Below are 16,176 nucleotides of genomic sequence, written 5' to 3' on the forward strand. Positions count from 1 at the left end.
TTACATATTTTTTGTTATAATTTCTGTATTCATGTGAAAGCAGCTCAGGACTTAGCAGTAGAGCCTCCCTGAGAGTGATAGCCCCAAACCTTTGTCTGAGCTCATGTTCATATTTCACTTTTCACTTAAAGTGGTAATGCAATACTTCAGAGCTGCACAGTATTGGACCTTGAATGACATGTGACTATTTCCAGAGATGACAACTGTCTTTAAGGAAGATGAGGGACTATGGCTAAGCATTTTCAAAGGGGTGAACCATTGATTTTGAAAGCATATAATGTGAGGGCCCAAAGTGAGTGAGTGATTCAAACAAACACATATTGTTGGAATATGTTTTCACTCCAGAAATACATGTAGCTACTTCAAGAAAATGTCCACAGTATTAGACTCAGGTCTTTGTGCATGGCAGGTGGCAATGTTACCAGTGCTCTTTGTTCTGTCAGCCTTTGGATCTGAGATAAAATCTAGCTCAGGCCAGGATTTGTTGTAGAAAAATTTAATCCCAATCCAGAGTTTCTACTCCACCTTTGACCATTTAGTTCCTGGATAAAAGACACATACAAACTTTATATTTACAATAAGCCATAGTCAGCTCTAAAGCTGGGCAGACTATGGTACTAAAATCTATTTTCTATCGATAACCCTGAGTTATTACTTACTATGTTTCATCTGGGCTGCTCTTAACTCCAATTGGCCAGCATTCATGGCCATGCTTTCTTAACTCCTAGCTCATGGCATCTTTCTCCTCCTCCATCACTTTTTTCTCTCCTTTCCTCATGGTCTCCTCCTACATCAATCCCCACTTATGGCTCTTCTGCCCAGCTATTGGCTGTTGACATCTTTATTCACCTAATCACAAATAACTGGGGGGCAAGGTAACATAGCATTACTTGGATATATGTGTGGACTTTCTTGTCTCTGGGTCAAACAGGTCTTGGGGCTCATACACTACAATACATAGCAAAAGATCATACCTCAACAAGCATCAGACTCACAAACTTCCTTCCTCCACTTCCTAAGTGCCAGGATTACAGGCATGTATCACCATCACCATGCCTGGCTTGATATAGAATTAAGTTTTTCTTCATGGTATTGACCAATATATGTAATTCTGTTCATAAGTATAATCCAGAGGCCACCTTAAAATTTATAAACAGCAGTTGTGTGGGATATAGCTGTTGGTTTTAACTGTTTAAACCAACTATAGGCTACTTACTACACAAAACAACTTAACTTTTTGTGCATTAGTTTATTTATTGGTATTTAGTTACTATTCAACATGTAGATTGTTACAAAATAATGCAAGAGTTCTATGCTTTATCACTGATATCCTTAATGGAAAACTGTATAACATTTCTCATTTAAGACATTCCTGGATAAGATGTTAAAAACACACACATTAGAATAGTTATACTTAACAATAAATCAAAACATTAGCACTTAATTCACATAACTAAAACACAACATAGAGATTTCAGTAAACAAAAATCAAAATAATGTTTATGATTGACAAAGTAGCTTCAGAGAGCAGTGTACCTGAGTCTGAGGGGCTTTTCCATATTAATCAAACAGTCTTCTAAGGAAGGATTTCTTGGCAGGAGTCAAGACTTTCCCAGAGCCTTTTTTGTGGAGGGATTTCATTGGAGGTTTTTGTAAGGCGGGATTTCTTTTGGGAGTTTGCAATGCTCTTGCTATCTGTACATGCTCATTGCAATAATACTTGTTGCTTCCTTCTGACAAGTGGATGAGTGTGCGTTCTTCCAGATCCATGCACTGGGCATGTACCCAGTGCCCATCCCCATGAGAACAATAGATCATGGCGGGTTTATTGAGCTCTGTTGAATAGAACGGAACCCAGGTATTGATGTCAACATCACAAGTAGGGCAACATGTTATCCAGTAGCCGGTTACAGACTCGTCATCCTCATCATCTTCATTGTAGGTGTCAAATTCATCGTCACCATCAAAACTGGTTGCTTCAGCACTGAAACAAAATTCCTCTGAGTCTTCAAAGGGAGTGGAGTCCCCAGGATCTTCTGTTGATGTCTGACTGTTGGAGACAATTTTCTGCTCTTCACTCAAATCCTCTTCAGAGCATCTCAAAGTATAGAAATAGAATGCTTCTGACATAGCCTGCTTATTGTCTCCTGGTATGCCAAGGAAAACAGTCCCATTTCCCATATTGCTTCCAAACCATATTTTGCTATGCTTAATATCTGAGGTCCAGTCAGGGGTCTCCATCTCACTGATTTCAATCATGTTGTCCCCTAGAGAGACAAGGCTGCAGACCATCCTTTTCTGATTTTCCAGCTGATAACCACCCACAATAACAAATTCATCATTGTTTGTTTGAGTGAGGATTGCACTGGAGACAGAGATTCCTCCTGGCAAGACTGTGCAATTCACTGCTGGGGTACCCAGGGGAAGGTCCACTCTTATTCTATACAAGTTGGCAGGGCGTATATTACTGGCAAGTGAGTGTCCTCCCAAAATATAAATGGTATCGTTTCTGGCAATAGAAACATGAAAAGACAGCCCATCCTGAAGTTCTGGGAGAATATATGATGTAGCACACCCAAATTCAAAATCTACCAAGAAAACATGGGGTAGGCAGTCAGCTACACTATTCCATTTTTCTGTGGTTCTCTGGGTAGAAGGCATGTATGATCGTCCTCCAAAGAGAACACCCATACTTTTCCCTCGACTATATACCACGTCAATGGAATGGCCGTATCTGGGTTCAGGGACATCTCCTACTAAGTCTTTCTCTGTGCAACGGAAAGTAACTTTTTTGTTATTCTTGCAAGCAACAGACATAATATAAATCTTATCGGAAAGCTCATTGTTTGGTGTTTTCCCTCCGTGAATGATATATTGATGCTTGTCAGAGTCTATGCTGCCTTTGTATGAGCAAGTAGCTGGGTAACGAAGAGGTGGGAGGTAGCAGGAATCTTTAGAGAAGATTGCAGGCTTCAGTTTGAGATGATTTTGTTTTATATCAAAATGAAAGACTCCAGTAGGACAGGATCTCTTAGGCCAGCCTTTCTGGCCAAAGAAGAAAACTTGGCCATCGAAATTCATAAGTGAGAAGCCTGGTTGAATTAAGGCTATGTTATGACCGACTGTTACCATCTGCAGGGACATTTTTGATTGTGAATAGGTCTTTTATCTGAAAGAATTATAAAACGCAATAACTTAGAATATCTTTTCATATTGGTAATTATGCTTAGATTCTTCCTCATACAAAAGGCTTGTTTAAAAGAAAAGTCATTTTACGTGCTTGTCTTAGAATTATAAGACACCTCCTGCCCCCGTTAGGAAATCACAGACACTACTTTATCTTAGCAGCAGTTTGGACCTATTTTAGTGGAGGACTGGCTTTGCTTTGATTTCTGGGAATTGTAGTCCTGCATTCCTAGAGCGCCCTTGCTTTGAGAGCCCGAAGAACTACATTTCCCAGGAATCCGTGTTCTTTGGGCTGTGTAGTTGGATAAATTGTCTTCGCTGGTTCATGACAGAAACCTTGTAGGCTGTTGAACTGGATAAGGACTCCAAAAGTGCGAAGGGACTAGATGGACGCCATGGTGACGGACAGCTAGGGAACGGGAGGTGAGAGTTCGGCCCTCTGTCGACATCGGGGTGCTGGAAGGCAAGAGTATCAGGAGGAGCGCTAGCAAACCCGTGCTCAGAAGTCGCTGCAGCTTCTCCTGGGACTCTTACTAGGGTAACCCTGTCGGAAGCACGTAGGCTTCTAGCCCGTGTGGTTGCCTGGAAGCCGTAGTTGGAAGGGAAACCGTGGATGAGGTGTCTCTACTGACTCTGCACTGGATGTATAGAAACGAGACTCAGAATTGCATTCTGAGGGACACTTCGCTTGTTGGGACAAGAAGTTAGGAAAGTCTTTCAAAACAGAAAGACGAGTCTCAGAATACCTAGCATAAAGCGGAGAAACAGCTTGAAATTGTCCGTCTCCCCGCACCGCCCCCCCCCCCCCCCCCGCTGTTGCACATACTAACGGAAGTGTAGTAAGTAATTAGGCGGTTGCCAGGGATACTTTAGAGCCCAAGCCCGTCCAGTCGCAGCTTTCTTTCCTTTTTGTTTTGAGGATTCTTTCAGGGAAACAGAGGAAGTTCCTGAACTACCCCCCTCCCCCCGCCGCCCCCTAGGAAAAATAGAATTATCCCGTTTTAGTTCACATTTCAGCTCATGAACTGTGAGATGACTCGAGTAATTTTATATTGAATACAAAGAGGGCCTCCTTTCATACTGCTGTCAGATAAAGTAAGCTTGGTAAGTTATTATTACCTACCTTAGAGAGGTATGAAGTGTACTTCCTGCTTGTGGATGTGAAATACTCTTTCTTATTTTGGCACTAAATGTTGAAACAAAATAAAATTTACTTTTAAAAGCAAGTTGTTTAAAAAGCATCAAAACAATGGTCAAGATTAGGACTCAACGCTATCAGACTAGATTCAAATCCTGGCTGTCACTTAGTCACTACATGACTTTGAGCAAACTGTTTAACCAACTCTCTGTAACTCGATTTTCTCATCTGTAAAATGAGGTGATTTTACCCACATGGACTGATGTCAACTATGATTAGTAATTTACGACTTATAAAGAACTGAGAACAGACCTTGTACACAGTATATAGTAGATACCATTGTCCTTGAACTAATAGATAGCAAGGCTGTTTTTATCTGCTGATAATGACAGCATACATGAGAGATGCTGCAGATGGTTAGAAGGGACTATAGGATGATGGAATTTGGCCAGTGGATGTAGACAGGTAAACCTTTTATTCTTAGTTTATTTTTCTTTGACAGTTTCATATACGTATATAGTTTATTCTTATGATTCAGCCACCTCTTTTATCTCCCTCCTGTCCCTGCCAACCTTCCCTCCTTCCTAAAATTTTTTTCTCACATTTCCTACATTAATATCATTTTGTTTGAGTTTTGACCCCTGAGTTTAACCAGAAACATCTGTGTGCCATGGGTTTGGAACTATCCAGTCTCTGTCTCCCCCTCTCTCTGTCTCTGTCTCTGTCTCTCTCTTCCTAAGTAGCCAGTTGTGCAGCAGAATGGGGTATGGCCTCTTGTGCTTCCCTCTAAGCAATGACTGCCTGTTATATAGGGCTGGTCTTGTGCAGGCCCAGTCTAGGTATTCATAGCAACTGTGAGTTCATGATTCCAGTGGTTGTGTCATCTTAAAGATAGCATTTCAAAGCTTCTCTATCTTCTGGCTCTTAACAACTTCCAGGTCCCTCCATTCATTCAAGATATTCTATAGGTAGCAGAGGGGATGGTGTAAGTGCTAAACTTTTGAACTAATAATAGTTGGATAAATGTATACGCCAAAGGTATTGGTGACTCAGTGTAGACAACAAAACAGGATATTTCTTTCTTGTCACTGTGCATATCCATCACTGTGTATACAAGATCTAAAGTTGTGGTTTACAAGTCTAGATCTGGGATGCTACCACTTTGTGTCTGTGATCAACTTTGGCAACTTATTTTCTCTCTTTTACCTGTAAATTGGGATAATATTAATAGCTATTAATTGAATTGCTTTGTGAAGTAAGCTAGCACATGCAAATTATAAGGCACAACGACTGGTTCACAGGAATTAGCAAATGTTACTGGCCACTATATTTCTGTTCCCCCTGCAAATGTTCCTTGAGCCATGTAATATCTGTGATTGCTCTATCATATATGTTTTCTAGCCTGAAGAACTTCTAGAGTTTATATGTCATTAACTGCTAAGCAATTTCTTGCAGCCAGAGAGTCCTCAAGATGTGATCTATTAATATTCTTTTGTGGGGTAAATCATGTGAGGAAATGGTGTCTGAGAAAGAGTATTTCTGCAGCTGTGAGGGCAGGCTTTCCATTCCCTCAGACTGTGATTGTAGATCCAGCAGCTTGCTCTGATTCTGAAATAACTTAGGAAAATGTTTAATTTATTCCTGGGCTGTTCACATATGTGTGAGGGAGGATCTTCTATCAACTGAGAACATTCTGCCCCTAGGTACTAAAAGAAAGCGTTAACCCCTAATGCAGTAGTGAAAACCCTGCGTGCCCTGGGTGGTTACACTCTCCATGCAGAATGATTATTTCTAGACATCTGCCCCATCTTTGACAGAGGCAGCACTGAGTTTGAAGCTCCTTTAGTTTAAATACCTATGAAAAGCAATACAGAATTATAAAACTGCTTGTTCTATACAAGGGGCAATGGATTCCAGATCCCAAGGAGTTAACTCCCCCCACCCCCCCAAAAAAAAGCCCCAGCTTAAATTATAGCCTGCTGTGTCATGTTATGGTTGTCTTAGGGATTGTGGATTATTATGGATTAAATAGAGGCATATTCTCGGATAATGCACAGGTTTGTAATAAACTTGGAGCCCTCAAAATATATTTGTAATATACTTGGAGCCCTTAAAAACAGCAAAGGGCTGTTAAAAACATTGTCTCCTTTTGGAACAGAGACAAGTGTTTGCCCATTTAAGTCTTAGGTGACGCAGTTTAGTCAGATGATTTGTGTATTTAAATAATAGAAACATTGGAGGTATGTGAGTATTTTTGACGCACTGAGTTGTTGAAAGTTTGGTTTATGGGCTGGAATCTATTTTCACTGGAGTTGAAGAGTATACCTTTTCCATGGTTTTAATATAACTACATTAGTTACATCTAGGGTTTTTAAAATTGTTTAAAAATTATGTTAGATCTAAAATAACCCACTGAAGGTTTTTCTTTAAATAGACCAAAAAAAAAAAAAAAAGACTGTGCTCTTCAACTGAGGGAAATTTCAAAGTCAGCACATTAAAGATGCTTTTTGAAGGGAAGAAATCCAGGTCCAGCATCCTTGGTGCCGTGTCCTCAGTCCTGTGCTAGCATTCCGCAGCAGGGAGGTTTTCACTTAACACACTTAAGCAAGGGCATAGTTGAGTATCAGAAGGGAACTAATGGTGTGAGGTCTGGGTTTGTAGTTTCCTGTGTCTGAACTGACTTTCTCTCCAAAGACAGATCGTATATACTCTGAAGCATTCAGTCTTACCGATCAGCATTACTTATGTGTCCTGACTCCAAAATAGCAAGTACCCCCATGGACTACTGCTATGCAGTGTGAGTTAACACTGGTTTGCATTGTGAATCAGGTTTGAGGCACACACTATATAATTTCTGCTGGCAATGAAACCAGGATTAGGTCTTTCTTCCCACATTGATGCCAGAGGGTCATTTATCTGACAAGATTAATAATAGCGCCCCACAGGAATTAGCCATTGCAGTAGCTGAATACCAGAACCATACCTCCAAAATCTAAGACCCGTCTCCCCTACCCAGAGGCTCTGCCCTCTTGTGTGGCATTGGCAGCCCCTTAGAACTTATCAACATAGGTAAATGTTTATCTTTTCTAGAAATGAAGGTATTGGACCTACCTGAAGGCCAGAGGGGCTGCTTATCCCTCTCTGAATCCTTTCAGCCAAGCCAGGAATTAAACTCGGCACTTGGGGAAGAGTCACTGTTTAGTTTGTGCCAAGCTGAAGGCTGCAGGGTAGAGTGTTTGTGTGCCTACAGATGTTCCAGTGAGCCCTGGTGTGCTGGTGTAGGGAGTAACTGACTGTGACCTCCTTCCCCCTCCCCGCACCCCTGTGATGGTTGAGGGAGACAGATACCCACCAGGGTGTTCCTCTCAAGTTTAACCTTTTCATTACTGACAGATTGAAAATGTTAAGTCCCGAGATACCAGTCATTTGTAAAGACAAAGTCTAACTGAAACTCGATTTATTAAAATTAAAAACATTTTAGAAAAAAAAATCACAAAAAAACCCAGACTATCTTAAGCTTCGTTTAAGTAAATACTATTGTGAATTAAATGGGAAATTATCTGTTCTGAAGCAGAGATCAGAATGTCTCCTTTATGGTTTTCCTTAGTGCAGACTAAGGAGTAAGGGTTCCACATATTGGATGACCTCTGTCTGCTCTGTGACTGTGTGTGACATTCATTGTGATGCTTGTGAAAACAGGGCTTACCTAACCCTCAAGCCTATTAACGAAATGTGTTACCTTACATGACAATTTATGAACTGTCCTCAGTCAGAGGCAGCATTGTAACTTTATATGGACTTGTTAGCAGAACCTCCTTTACAATTCTAATAGCTGTGTGGGATTTCACTGAGCATAAGCATTGAGTAGAAAAGGATTTTTTCTGCTTTGTCATTCAGTCAGCTTCCACAAAGCTTAGATGTCCACAGATAGTGACTAGGGGTAGACAGATCTGGTAGGGCTTTTTCTTCCATCCCTCATAATAGAGTTACCCTTTTGAGCTTCTATTTTCTTATCTCCAAAATACGATCTGAATGTTTCTGAACAGACCATGTGTGAGAAAGTGGGTGTGCATAATAAATCTTGATTATGAGGGTGAGGGGTGTTATAGGTGTATTTGTGTACATAGTGACTTAATTTTATTTGAAAATGTTTGATCTGGTTTCAGGATTGACTTTCTTCTTTTATAAATGCATGTGCAGCTCCATTCCTTTGTTGATTCTTCTCATCTGAAAATGTTGGTTCAACTATCATTGTCTAGTTATTTCCATGATGATTTTTGCTTGTCTGGAGGAGCACATTTGGCTGTTTTCCTGTCAGTACCATTGTGTGACAGTTATGATGTCTGAAATTACAGCAATGGTGGCAACACTCATAAAGCTGATGTTCTAGATGGTTCTACAGTCTTACAAAACAGAGTTCATTTAATATTATGAGCTGAAATAAGTAGCTTATGTCAAGTGTTTTAGCCTTTAGATTGTAACACTATCATTAACCTGGCAGTTTTTACTTAGTCTTTGACTAGGTTATCTATCTCTGGAGGTGACTGGAGACTAACATAGTAATACTCTCTGAGCCATGGTTTCATTTTCCTCGTATGTGTCTGTTATGTTGAGGCCGAAGTATGGTCATCAGGGGTCTAAAGTATTAAATGGAAAATCCCAGACATAAGCCAATTCTGAGTTTTAAACTGTAGGGTGCCCTGAATAGCACAATGAAGTCTTGTAGCTTTCTACTGTATCCTGTGTGGGACATAAATCACGCCTCTCACAGTGTGTTCACACAGTGTAAAGTACCCTCCTGCTTTCACTCCGTAGCTTCTTTTGTTAACTGATCAAATGAAATGTCATTATAGTTATCCCATTCAATAACCCTTGCTTTGTTTAATAGTGGCCCAAAGCAGTGGGGTAGTGAAACTGGAAATTTGGATATGACAAAGGTAAACTCTAAAGTGTTGCCTTTAAGCATAGTCTGAGGAAGTGTTATGAAAGAGAGATAGAATGATCATATTTATATAGATTTTAAAGTAGTGAAGAGCTAGTTCTATTTTATTGTGTGGGTTTTGTTTTTGTTTGTTTTTTCACTCTTTCTTATAAGTAAGAGACCCTAACTTATACATTAAACTGTATTGTAAGTGTAGACAGAAAAAGAGTCAGCAACGAGTCTGATATCCCTTCAGTTTCGGGAATCCATTGGAGGTTTGGAACAGGCCCTTTGCATTAAGGGGAACTAGGGACTTAAATCCATGTTCATCCATGTGGGTGATTAGGAAAACACCAAACAAAGAAACCTTGCAAACCCAGGCCTTGCACTTAAGCAGCATATTTTATAGTGGAGTGAAGCAGGCATGATTATACATTTACATGTGTGTGTGTGTGTGTGTGTGTGTGTGTGTGTGTGTATGTGTGTGTGTGTGTCCCAGGGTTTGAACTCAGGTTGTCAGGCTTGTCAGCAAATGCCCTTCCCTGCTAAGCTATCTTGCCAGTGAACACACCTTATGTTCTTCCCACATTCAACTTTCCTTCAAAGTCCTTAGATGTCCATCAGGAAATCACAGTTTTAGGCTGCTTAACCGATTTTAAAACCTTGAGGCAGAATCAGATTCCATCTCTTACTGGAATCCATCGATTTATCCCTTTTTAAATCAAAAAAGAGGGGAGAACTAAAGAATACAAGTCAATTTAGTTACAGAATTAAAAATAGCTTTATTTCATGGGAGAGATAAAAGACTTAGTGATAGGATCGACTGACATTGTAATTGAACAATAAAGAAAGCATAATTGGAAAAAAGAAAAAATGGAAGACAGCGCCAAGCCCAGTGCCTTTGTTTTTTAAACTACACAAGGGCAGGCAGTTAACTAACTTTCCAGCAGTAGCACTTGTGGGAGCTGGGGGGAGCTGCTGGTGGGTTGGGGAAGGCGGAGGAGGAGCACCACCAGTGTGAGGACTCTCAGCTTTGCTCCCTTCAAGCTGGTCCACCTGTGTTCTCTAAGTGGAGGAACAGCTTCATGATAGCATGGGAACAAGGCGAGCAGCATCTTCTCATGGCACGGGGATAGGCATGGCTCTTATGACTCAGGTAGTGGGAGCTAATGCTTAGGGAAGCTATAGAAATAGTCGGAGGAAGGGAGGGTGACTTGTCAGGTGAATTGAGAACTGGAGCCACGGCTAAAACTGACAAAGGAGAAAAGAGGAAGGAAACGGAAATAGAAAAGGATGCGATCTACAGTTAGGGTGACAGGCTGTCAAGAGCAGGGCATGTCAGATGATTTGTCACTTTTTATTTAAAGCAATTAAGTAAAGTCCCCTGAACAGGAGGCTTGGTATTTTATTCTAAACGTTCCCTACTCTCTGATTCAATATGAGGTCGTTGCTTAAAAATAAAGTGGCAAAAAGATGTCAGAGTTTTGTAATGTGCTAGGAAAAAAATCATTAAAAACCTTTCATTTTTAGAGAAAGAGGTGTTTGTGATCCTTTCTAGATAGAGACCATGTAGGCAAAGAAGTTTGTATGTGTGCACAAGTGTGCTTAGTTGTGTATGTGGAGGCAAAACTGCGGATAGAAGCAATGCATTCTGTCTCAAACTCCTTTGCTATTCTACAGTCATAGGAGTCTAGAATTAAAAATAGCTGAGATGCAGGTCTCAAAAATCTGATTTCTTTTAAGAGAATGCCAAGTGAAAAGGTCAATTTTATTTGCAAGATCTGGCATTTTGAAACACTTAGAAATGTATTCCTGCAGGCCATGTTGACTTTGTTCCTTGGTCTACAGCTGCTCCTGACCAGCTGTGTGGGTTTTGTTTAAAGCTGATGTTCTGGTATTGTAAAAGTGCTGTGCACTGTGCAGGTGGCAGGTGGGCCGAGGGGGCACAGTTTTAACTAAGCAGTGTGCCTCTGTCAGATTGTCATGCAATGCGGTTGCAGTAAGTGTCACCAGGCCATTGCATACCATGGGAGGTGGGATTGTGTTCGAGCTGACTCCCTCTTAAGATTGGAACACTGTACAGTTTGGAGTTCTAAAGCTGCCTTGGATACCTCTGGATTAGCAGCTCTATCAGGGACAGTGAGAAAAAGGTTCACAGAAGCACCCCGTTATCTTCTTCTGTTAAGTCACTAATACAGTTGATGGTATTTCTGAGGCTAGGATGTCGGCTTTGAATGTGATTGCTAAGTGTGCAAACTTTTCTTGGTAAATGGAGTGTCTAGAGGTGACAACTGTGCTTGCAGAAGTTTAGCCAAACTAAGGGCAGGGTGTTTATTTATAATTCTACATAGCTGTACCTTAAATACAAATTGAAAGAGGCATGGCAGTAAGAAGGCAACCCTCCTGATTTCCAGAACAGTTCCTGCAGGTATAGCTAGTCAGCTTTGAGTATAGCTAGTCAGCTTTGAGTATAGCTAGTCAGCTTTGAGTATAGCTAGTCAGCTTTGAGTATAGCTAGTCAGCTTTGAGTATAGCTAGTCAGCTTTGAGTATAGCTAGTCAGCTTTGAGTATAGCTAGTCAGCTTTGAGTATAGCTAGTCAGCTTTGAGGAGTATGGTTAGTCAGCTTTGAGTATGGTTAGTCAGCTTTGAGTATGGTTAGTCAGCTTTGAGTATGGTTAGTCAGCTTTGAGTATAGCTAGTCAGCTTTGAGTATAGCTAGTCAGCTTTGAGTATAGCTAGTCAGCTTTGAGTATAGCTAGTCAGCTTTGAGTATAGCTAGTCAGCTTTGAGGAGTATGGTTAGTCAGCTTTGAGTATGGCTAGTCAGCTTTGAGTATGGCTAGTCAGCTTTGAGTATGGCTAGTCAGCTTTGAGTATGGCTAGTCAGCTTTGAGTATGGCTAGTCAGATTTGAGTATGGCTAGTCAGCTTTGAGTATAGCTAGTCAGCTTGGAGTATAGCTAGTCAGCTTGGAGTATAGCTAGTCAGCTTGGAGTATAGTTAGTCAGCTTGAGTATGGCTAGTCAGCTTCGAGTATGGCTAGTCAGCTTCGAGTATGGCTAGTCAGCTTCGAGTATGGCTAGTCAGCTTCGAGTATGGTTAGTCAGCTTTGAGTATGGTTAGTCAGCTTTGAGTATGGTTAGTCACCTTTGAGTATAGCTAGTCAGATTTGAGTATAGCTAGTCAGCTTTGAGTATAGTTAGTCAGCTTTGAGTATGGTTAGTCAGCCTTGAGTATAGTTAGTCAGCTTTGAGTATGGTTAGTCAGCTTTGAGTATAATTAGTCAGCTTTGGGTATAGTTAGTTGGCTTTGATTATGGTTAGTCAGCTTTGAGTATGGTTAGTCAGCTTTGAGTATAGTTAGTCAGCTTTGAGTGTAGTTAGTCAGCTTTGAGTATGGTTAGTCAGCTTTGAGTATAGTTAGTCAGCTTTGAGTTAGTCAGCTTTGTAAAGCCAGGGAGCAGGGGGAGAGGAAGTGTAGATGTTTAGTCATGTGTGTTTTCTTTGTTTTATGTTATTAATAATGATAATTAAAAATACTTTATATTTAGTTGGACTGCTTCAGTTTCTGAACACTGAGGTTTCTGGGCTGACTTCATTTGCTGGGAGGAAAACATATTTTGGGGAGATAAAATTGATTTCATGAAATCTGCTGATGAGTCGAAAGGCTTAATGAGTGGTTGCCTCAAGAAACATTATTATAGTGGCTTGGGTGGATGAGCAGGGAAAGAAAACAAACTTTCCGAGTAGAGTGTTTCTGCTTAAGCATGTAGTTTATTAATAACATTGCTGTTATTCCTGCTGCCAAGTGTCCCTGCAAGGAGAAAGCCGTCAGCACGCCAGAGCCCATGTCCTCAGGTGAAGTCCTAGAGCTGCTTTTCTGTCCCTAAATCTCTTCGGCTTCAATTGCCTTACCTTTCTTTCTGCTCTTCTAGATTTCTAATTTTGAAAGGACCACAGGATAGATTCGTAGGTGGCTGCAGAGAACTGAACAGAGAAGTCCCATGCATCCTTGGTCTAGCCTTCTGCAAAGTTAACATCTTGCGTAACTAATATAAAATTTGAGAAATTGATATTGGTGTGAACCACAAAATATATTTGGATTTCATCAGTTATGTGTGCATCCATTTGCGTTACTTGTGCCTCAATTACATCATACGTAATTTTGCATAATCGTCACACAGCTCTACAGCACAAGACTTATGGCAAAATTTGTCCTTGTCCCCTCCTAAACCCCTACCCTAGTAATCACTAATGCGTTCTCCATTTCTAAAATTATATATTTGACACATGTCACAAATGGAAGCACTCATATATACCTTTTAATCTTGGCTTCCTGCACCCAGCCTATATCCTTTGAAATCTAAGCTGCACGAATCAACAACTTGTTTTCATCATATTGCTTACTAGTATTCCTTGGTGAGGATGCACCACAGTTTGGTTAGCCAGGCAGCAGTTAAAGTATATTTGAGTAGCTTCCAGTATTTGGTTGCTATGAATAAAGCCGCAGTGAACATCAGTGTCCAAGTGTGTGCATGAAAATACTTCTGTATTTTTCTGATAGCTGTAATACCAACCATCTTCAGGGTTTCCATTTGCCATTGTGTCTTCTCTTGGCTGAAGTGTCTATGTATGTCTCTTGTCTTTTGCAGTTGATGAAGTGCGGAATTTCATGAGGGATTTGCGCATTCTAGCTGCTGCTCGTTTGTTGAGTGTGTGGTTTGTTAGCATTTTCTTCCAGCTTTTACTTGCATCTTGACAGGTCGGGCTTGGCAGAAGAGTGCTTTTACTTTCTCCTTAAGTGAGTCGGATTTTTCTCCTGCGCAGCGCGCTTTGGGCTCCAGTTTGAGAATTACTCTTGACCGAGTCTGATGGCCTGAAGACTTTCCATTTTTCCTGCTTTCTTTACAACATAAATTTTGCCCGGATCTGTTATTCCTACTTCTATTTCTTCCATAATTTTTAGTATTCTTTTTCTCAATTTCATGTTCCTGTAATTTAAAAACCATCATGGATATGTCTTCATAGTCATTCTTGTTAGCAAAGTGGGCTCCAGTATAGAGTAAGGAGTATTTAAACCTCTTTAGGAAGGATACAGGTGTGTGTTGAAGCTGCCATTGTGATGTCTACAGTCGCATGAAGCACTTGGCCCACACTTTTTAACTGGTGTACAGTCTTAGAGCCGTTGTGCTGCTTTCTTCCTCTTTTCCATAAGATGCTATGTTTGTCAAGGAAAGTGGGTAGTGGTTAGGATATCCCTACTTCTAAGACTGGGGTCTGGAAGACAGTGCATCTGTCTTTGGAAACTGTGGTCAACAGCAATCCCAACGCCTTTCCTACCTCCCTCAAATGCTTCCTTTAATATTCATCACAGAGGGTCGTGCCTAGGGCATATGGGTCCAGATGCTTACACTCTCATCTCTGGGTGTTAATGAAGTCCCCTCTGGCTTTCATGTGTGCAAAGGCATGTCACTAGAACTTTGCAACTTCAAGTGTGGTGTATCCTTTGATGCTCATTCTGATGAAAGAACAGGAGATGACTGCAGGTTCTTTTCTATTCTATAAACTATGTTTTGCTTTATATTTCTGCTCTTCTTTGTTCTCTTTTTATTTTCCTGGGTGTATATACTGGCCTATAGATGTATAGGTCTCTATATTTATTATTCTCTTGAGTGTACATATATACTCATTCCCTATGTGTATTGAATTTAGATGGGCTGGGTTGTAGCTGGAGGCATGATGGCATTCATCCAACATTAGTTCTGTTGTTTTTGTTTTGTTTTATTCCTCTTGGGAGACAATCATGCATCAGAGTCAAGAAGAATTCCAAGTGGGAAGAGGTTTTCAGCTGTACTCTACAGTTAGAAGGCAGCCAATCACTTTCACTCTTGTTTAGTTTTCTGATCTGAACGTTTCTGATCACGTTTCATTTTCCCTCTCATACAGAAGTTGACGATCTTTCTCTCTCCCTCTCCCTCTCCCTCTTCCTCTCCCCCTCCCTCTCCCTCTCCTTCCCCTCCCCCTTCCCCTTTCTCCCTCCCCTCCCCTTTCCCCCCTCTCTCTTTTAAATTATAATTACACCAGTTCTCCCTTCCCTTTCCTCCCTCTAAACCTGTTCATATGCCCCCATCTACTCTCCCTCAAATTCATAGCCTCTTTCTTTAATCACTAGGTTTTTTTTTTTTTTTTTTGTTCCTTCATGATTCTTTGTCTTCATGGTCATAAGCATCTCTTGATCGTTTACAATCTGAGAACCGTTCGTGACTCATCAGTGGTAGCAGTTGAAAAACTCCAGGTGAATTTGCTTGCCAATATTGTTCATGTTCATTCATTTGTACTTGATAAACTCCATGTGACAGCTCTGAGAATCCAGAATTCTTAACAACAAAACAAAAAACCAAACCAAAACCAAAAAACTTAAAAAAAAATGTATATGTCTGACTGTCCTTGTGTAGGTATGTGTGTGTGAGTTCAGTGCCCACAGAGCAGAGGAGAGTATTGGATCCCCTGGATTGGAGTTAGCAGGTAGTTGTGAGATGCTTCGTATATGGGAAATGAACTCAGAGCCTCTGGAAGAGCAGTAAGTGCTCTTAGCGGTTGAGCAACCTCTCCAGCCCCAAGAATCTGAATATTTTCCTCTGTTCTTGGTATGGAATAAAGAATGTTGGTAACTTGGGGGGAAAGTGCAGAGTTGCTGCAGGTCACCCAAGGAGGCCACCTCTGCACCTGGTCTTTTCTACCTCAGCAGCCAGTCATCAGAATGTGATTCCATTCCAGTCCAGTCTCTTGGAGACTACACTGCTTGTGCAAATATGAAAGGCCAGCCACCCTTTAAAGAACCAAGATTGATGGCTCTGTTTCCTTAGGCAAAGTAAATTACATTGCTGATGTGTTCTCTCCTTCAGTGGTCCTTACTTCCTAGACCTGTAACA

The 16,176-nt window shown here is 40.8% G+C and overlaps 2 protein-coding genes across 2 annotated transcripts in view; one reads left to right on the plus strand and one right to left on the minus strand.

Annotated features, from left to right (window-relative positions):
* Positions 1-1,560: 1,560 nt before the first annotated feature.
* Positions 1,561-3,144, minus strand: Rag2 (recombination activating 2). Its single transcript, XM_021186297.3, has one exon. It carries the CDS (start codon positions 3,142-3,144, stop codon positions 1,561-1,563), a length of 1,584 nt encoding a protein of 527 aa, XP_021041956.1.
* Positions 3,145-3,471: 327 nt separating this feature from the next.
* Iftap (intraflagellar transport associated protein) overlaps positions 3,472-16,176 on the plus strand; it is a 76,040-nt gene continuing 63,335 nt past the window's right edge. The window contains exon 1 of the mRNA XM_021186309.3: positions 3,472-3,609. The gene's annotated coding sequence lies outside the window, so the exon portion shown is untranslated. The remainder of the gene's footprint in view (positions 3,610-16,176) is intronic.

This window comes from Mus caroli, unplaced genomic scaffold (assembly GCF_978045245.1).
Source record: "Mus caroli unplaced genomic scaffold, Mus_caroli_1 scaffold_2, whole genome shotgun sequence".
In the NCBI taxonomy this organism is placed as follows: Eukaryota; Metazoa; Chordata; class Mammalia; order Rodentia; family Muridae; genus Mus; species Mus caroli.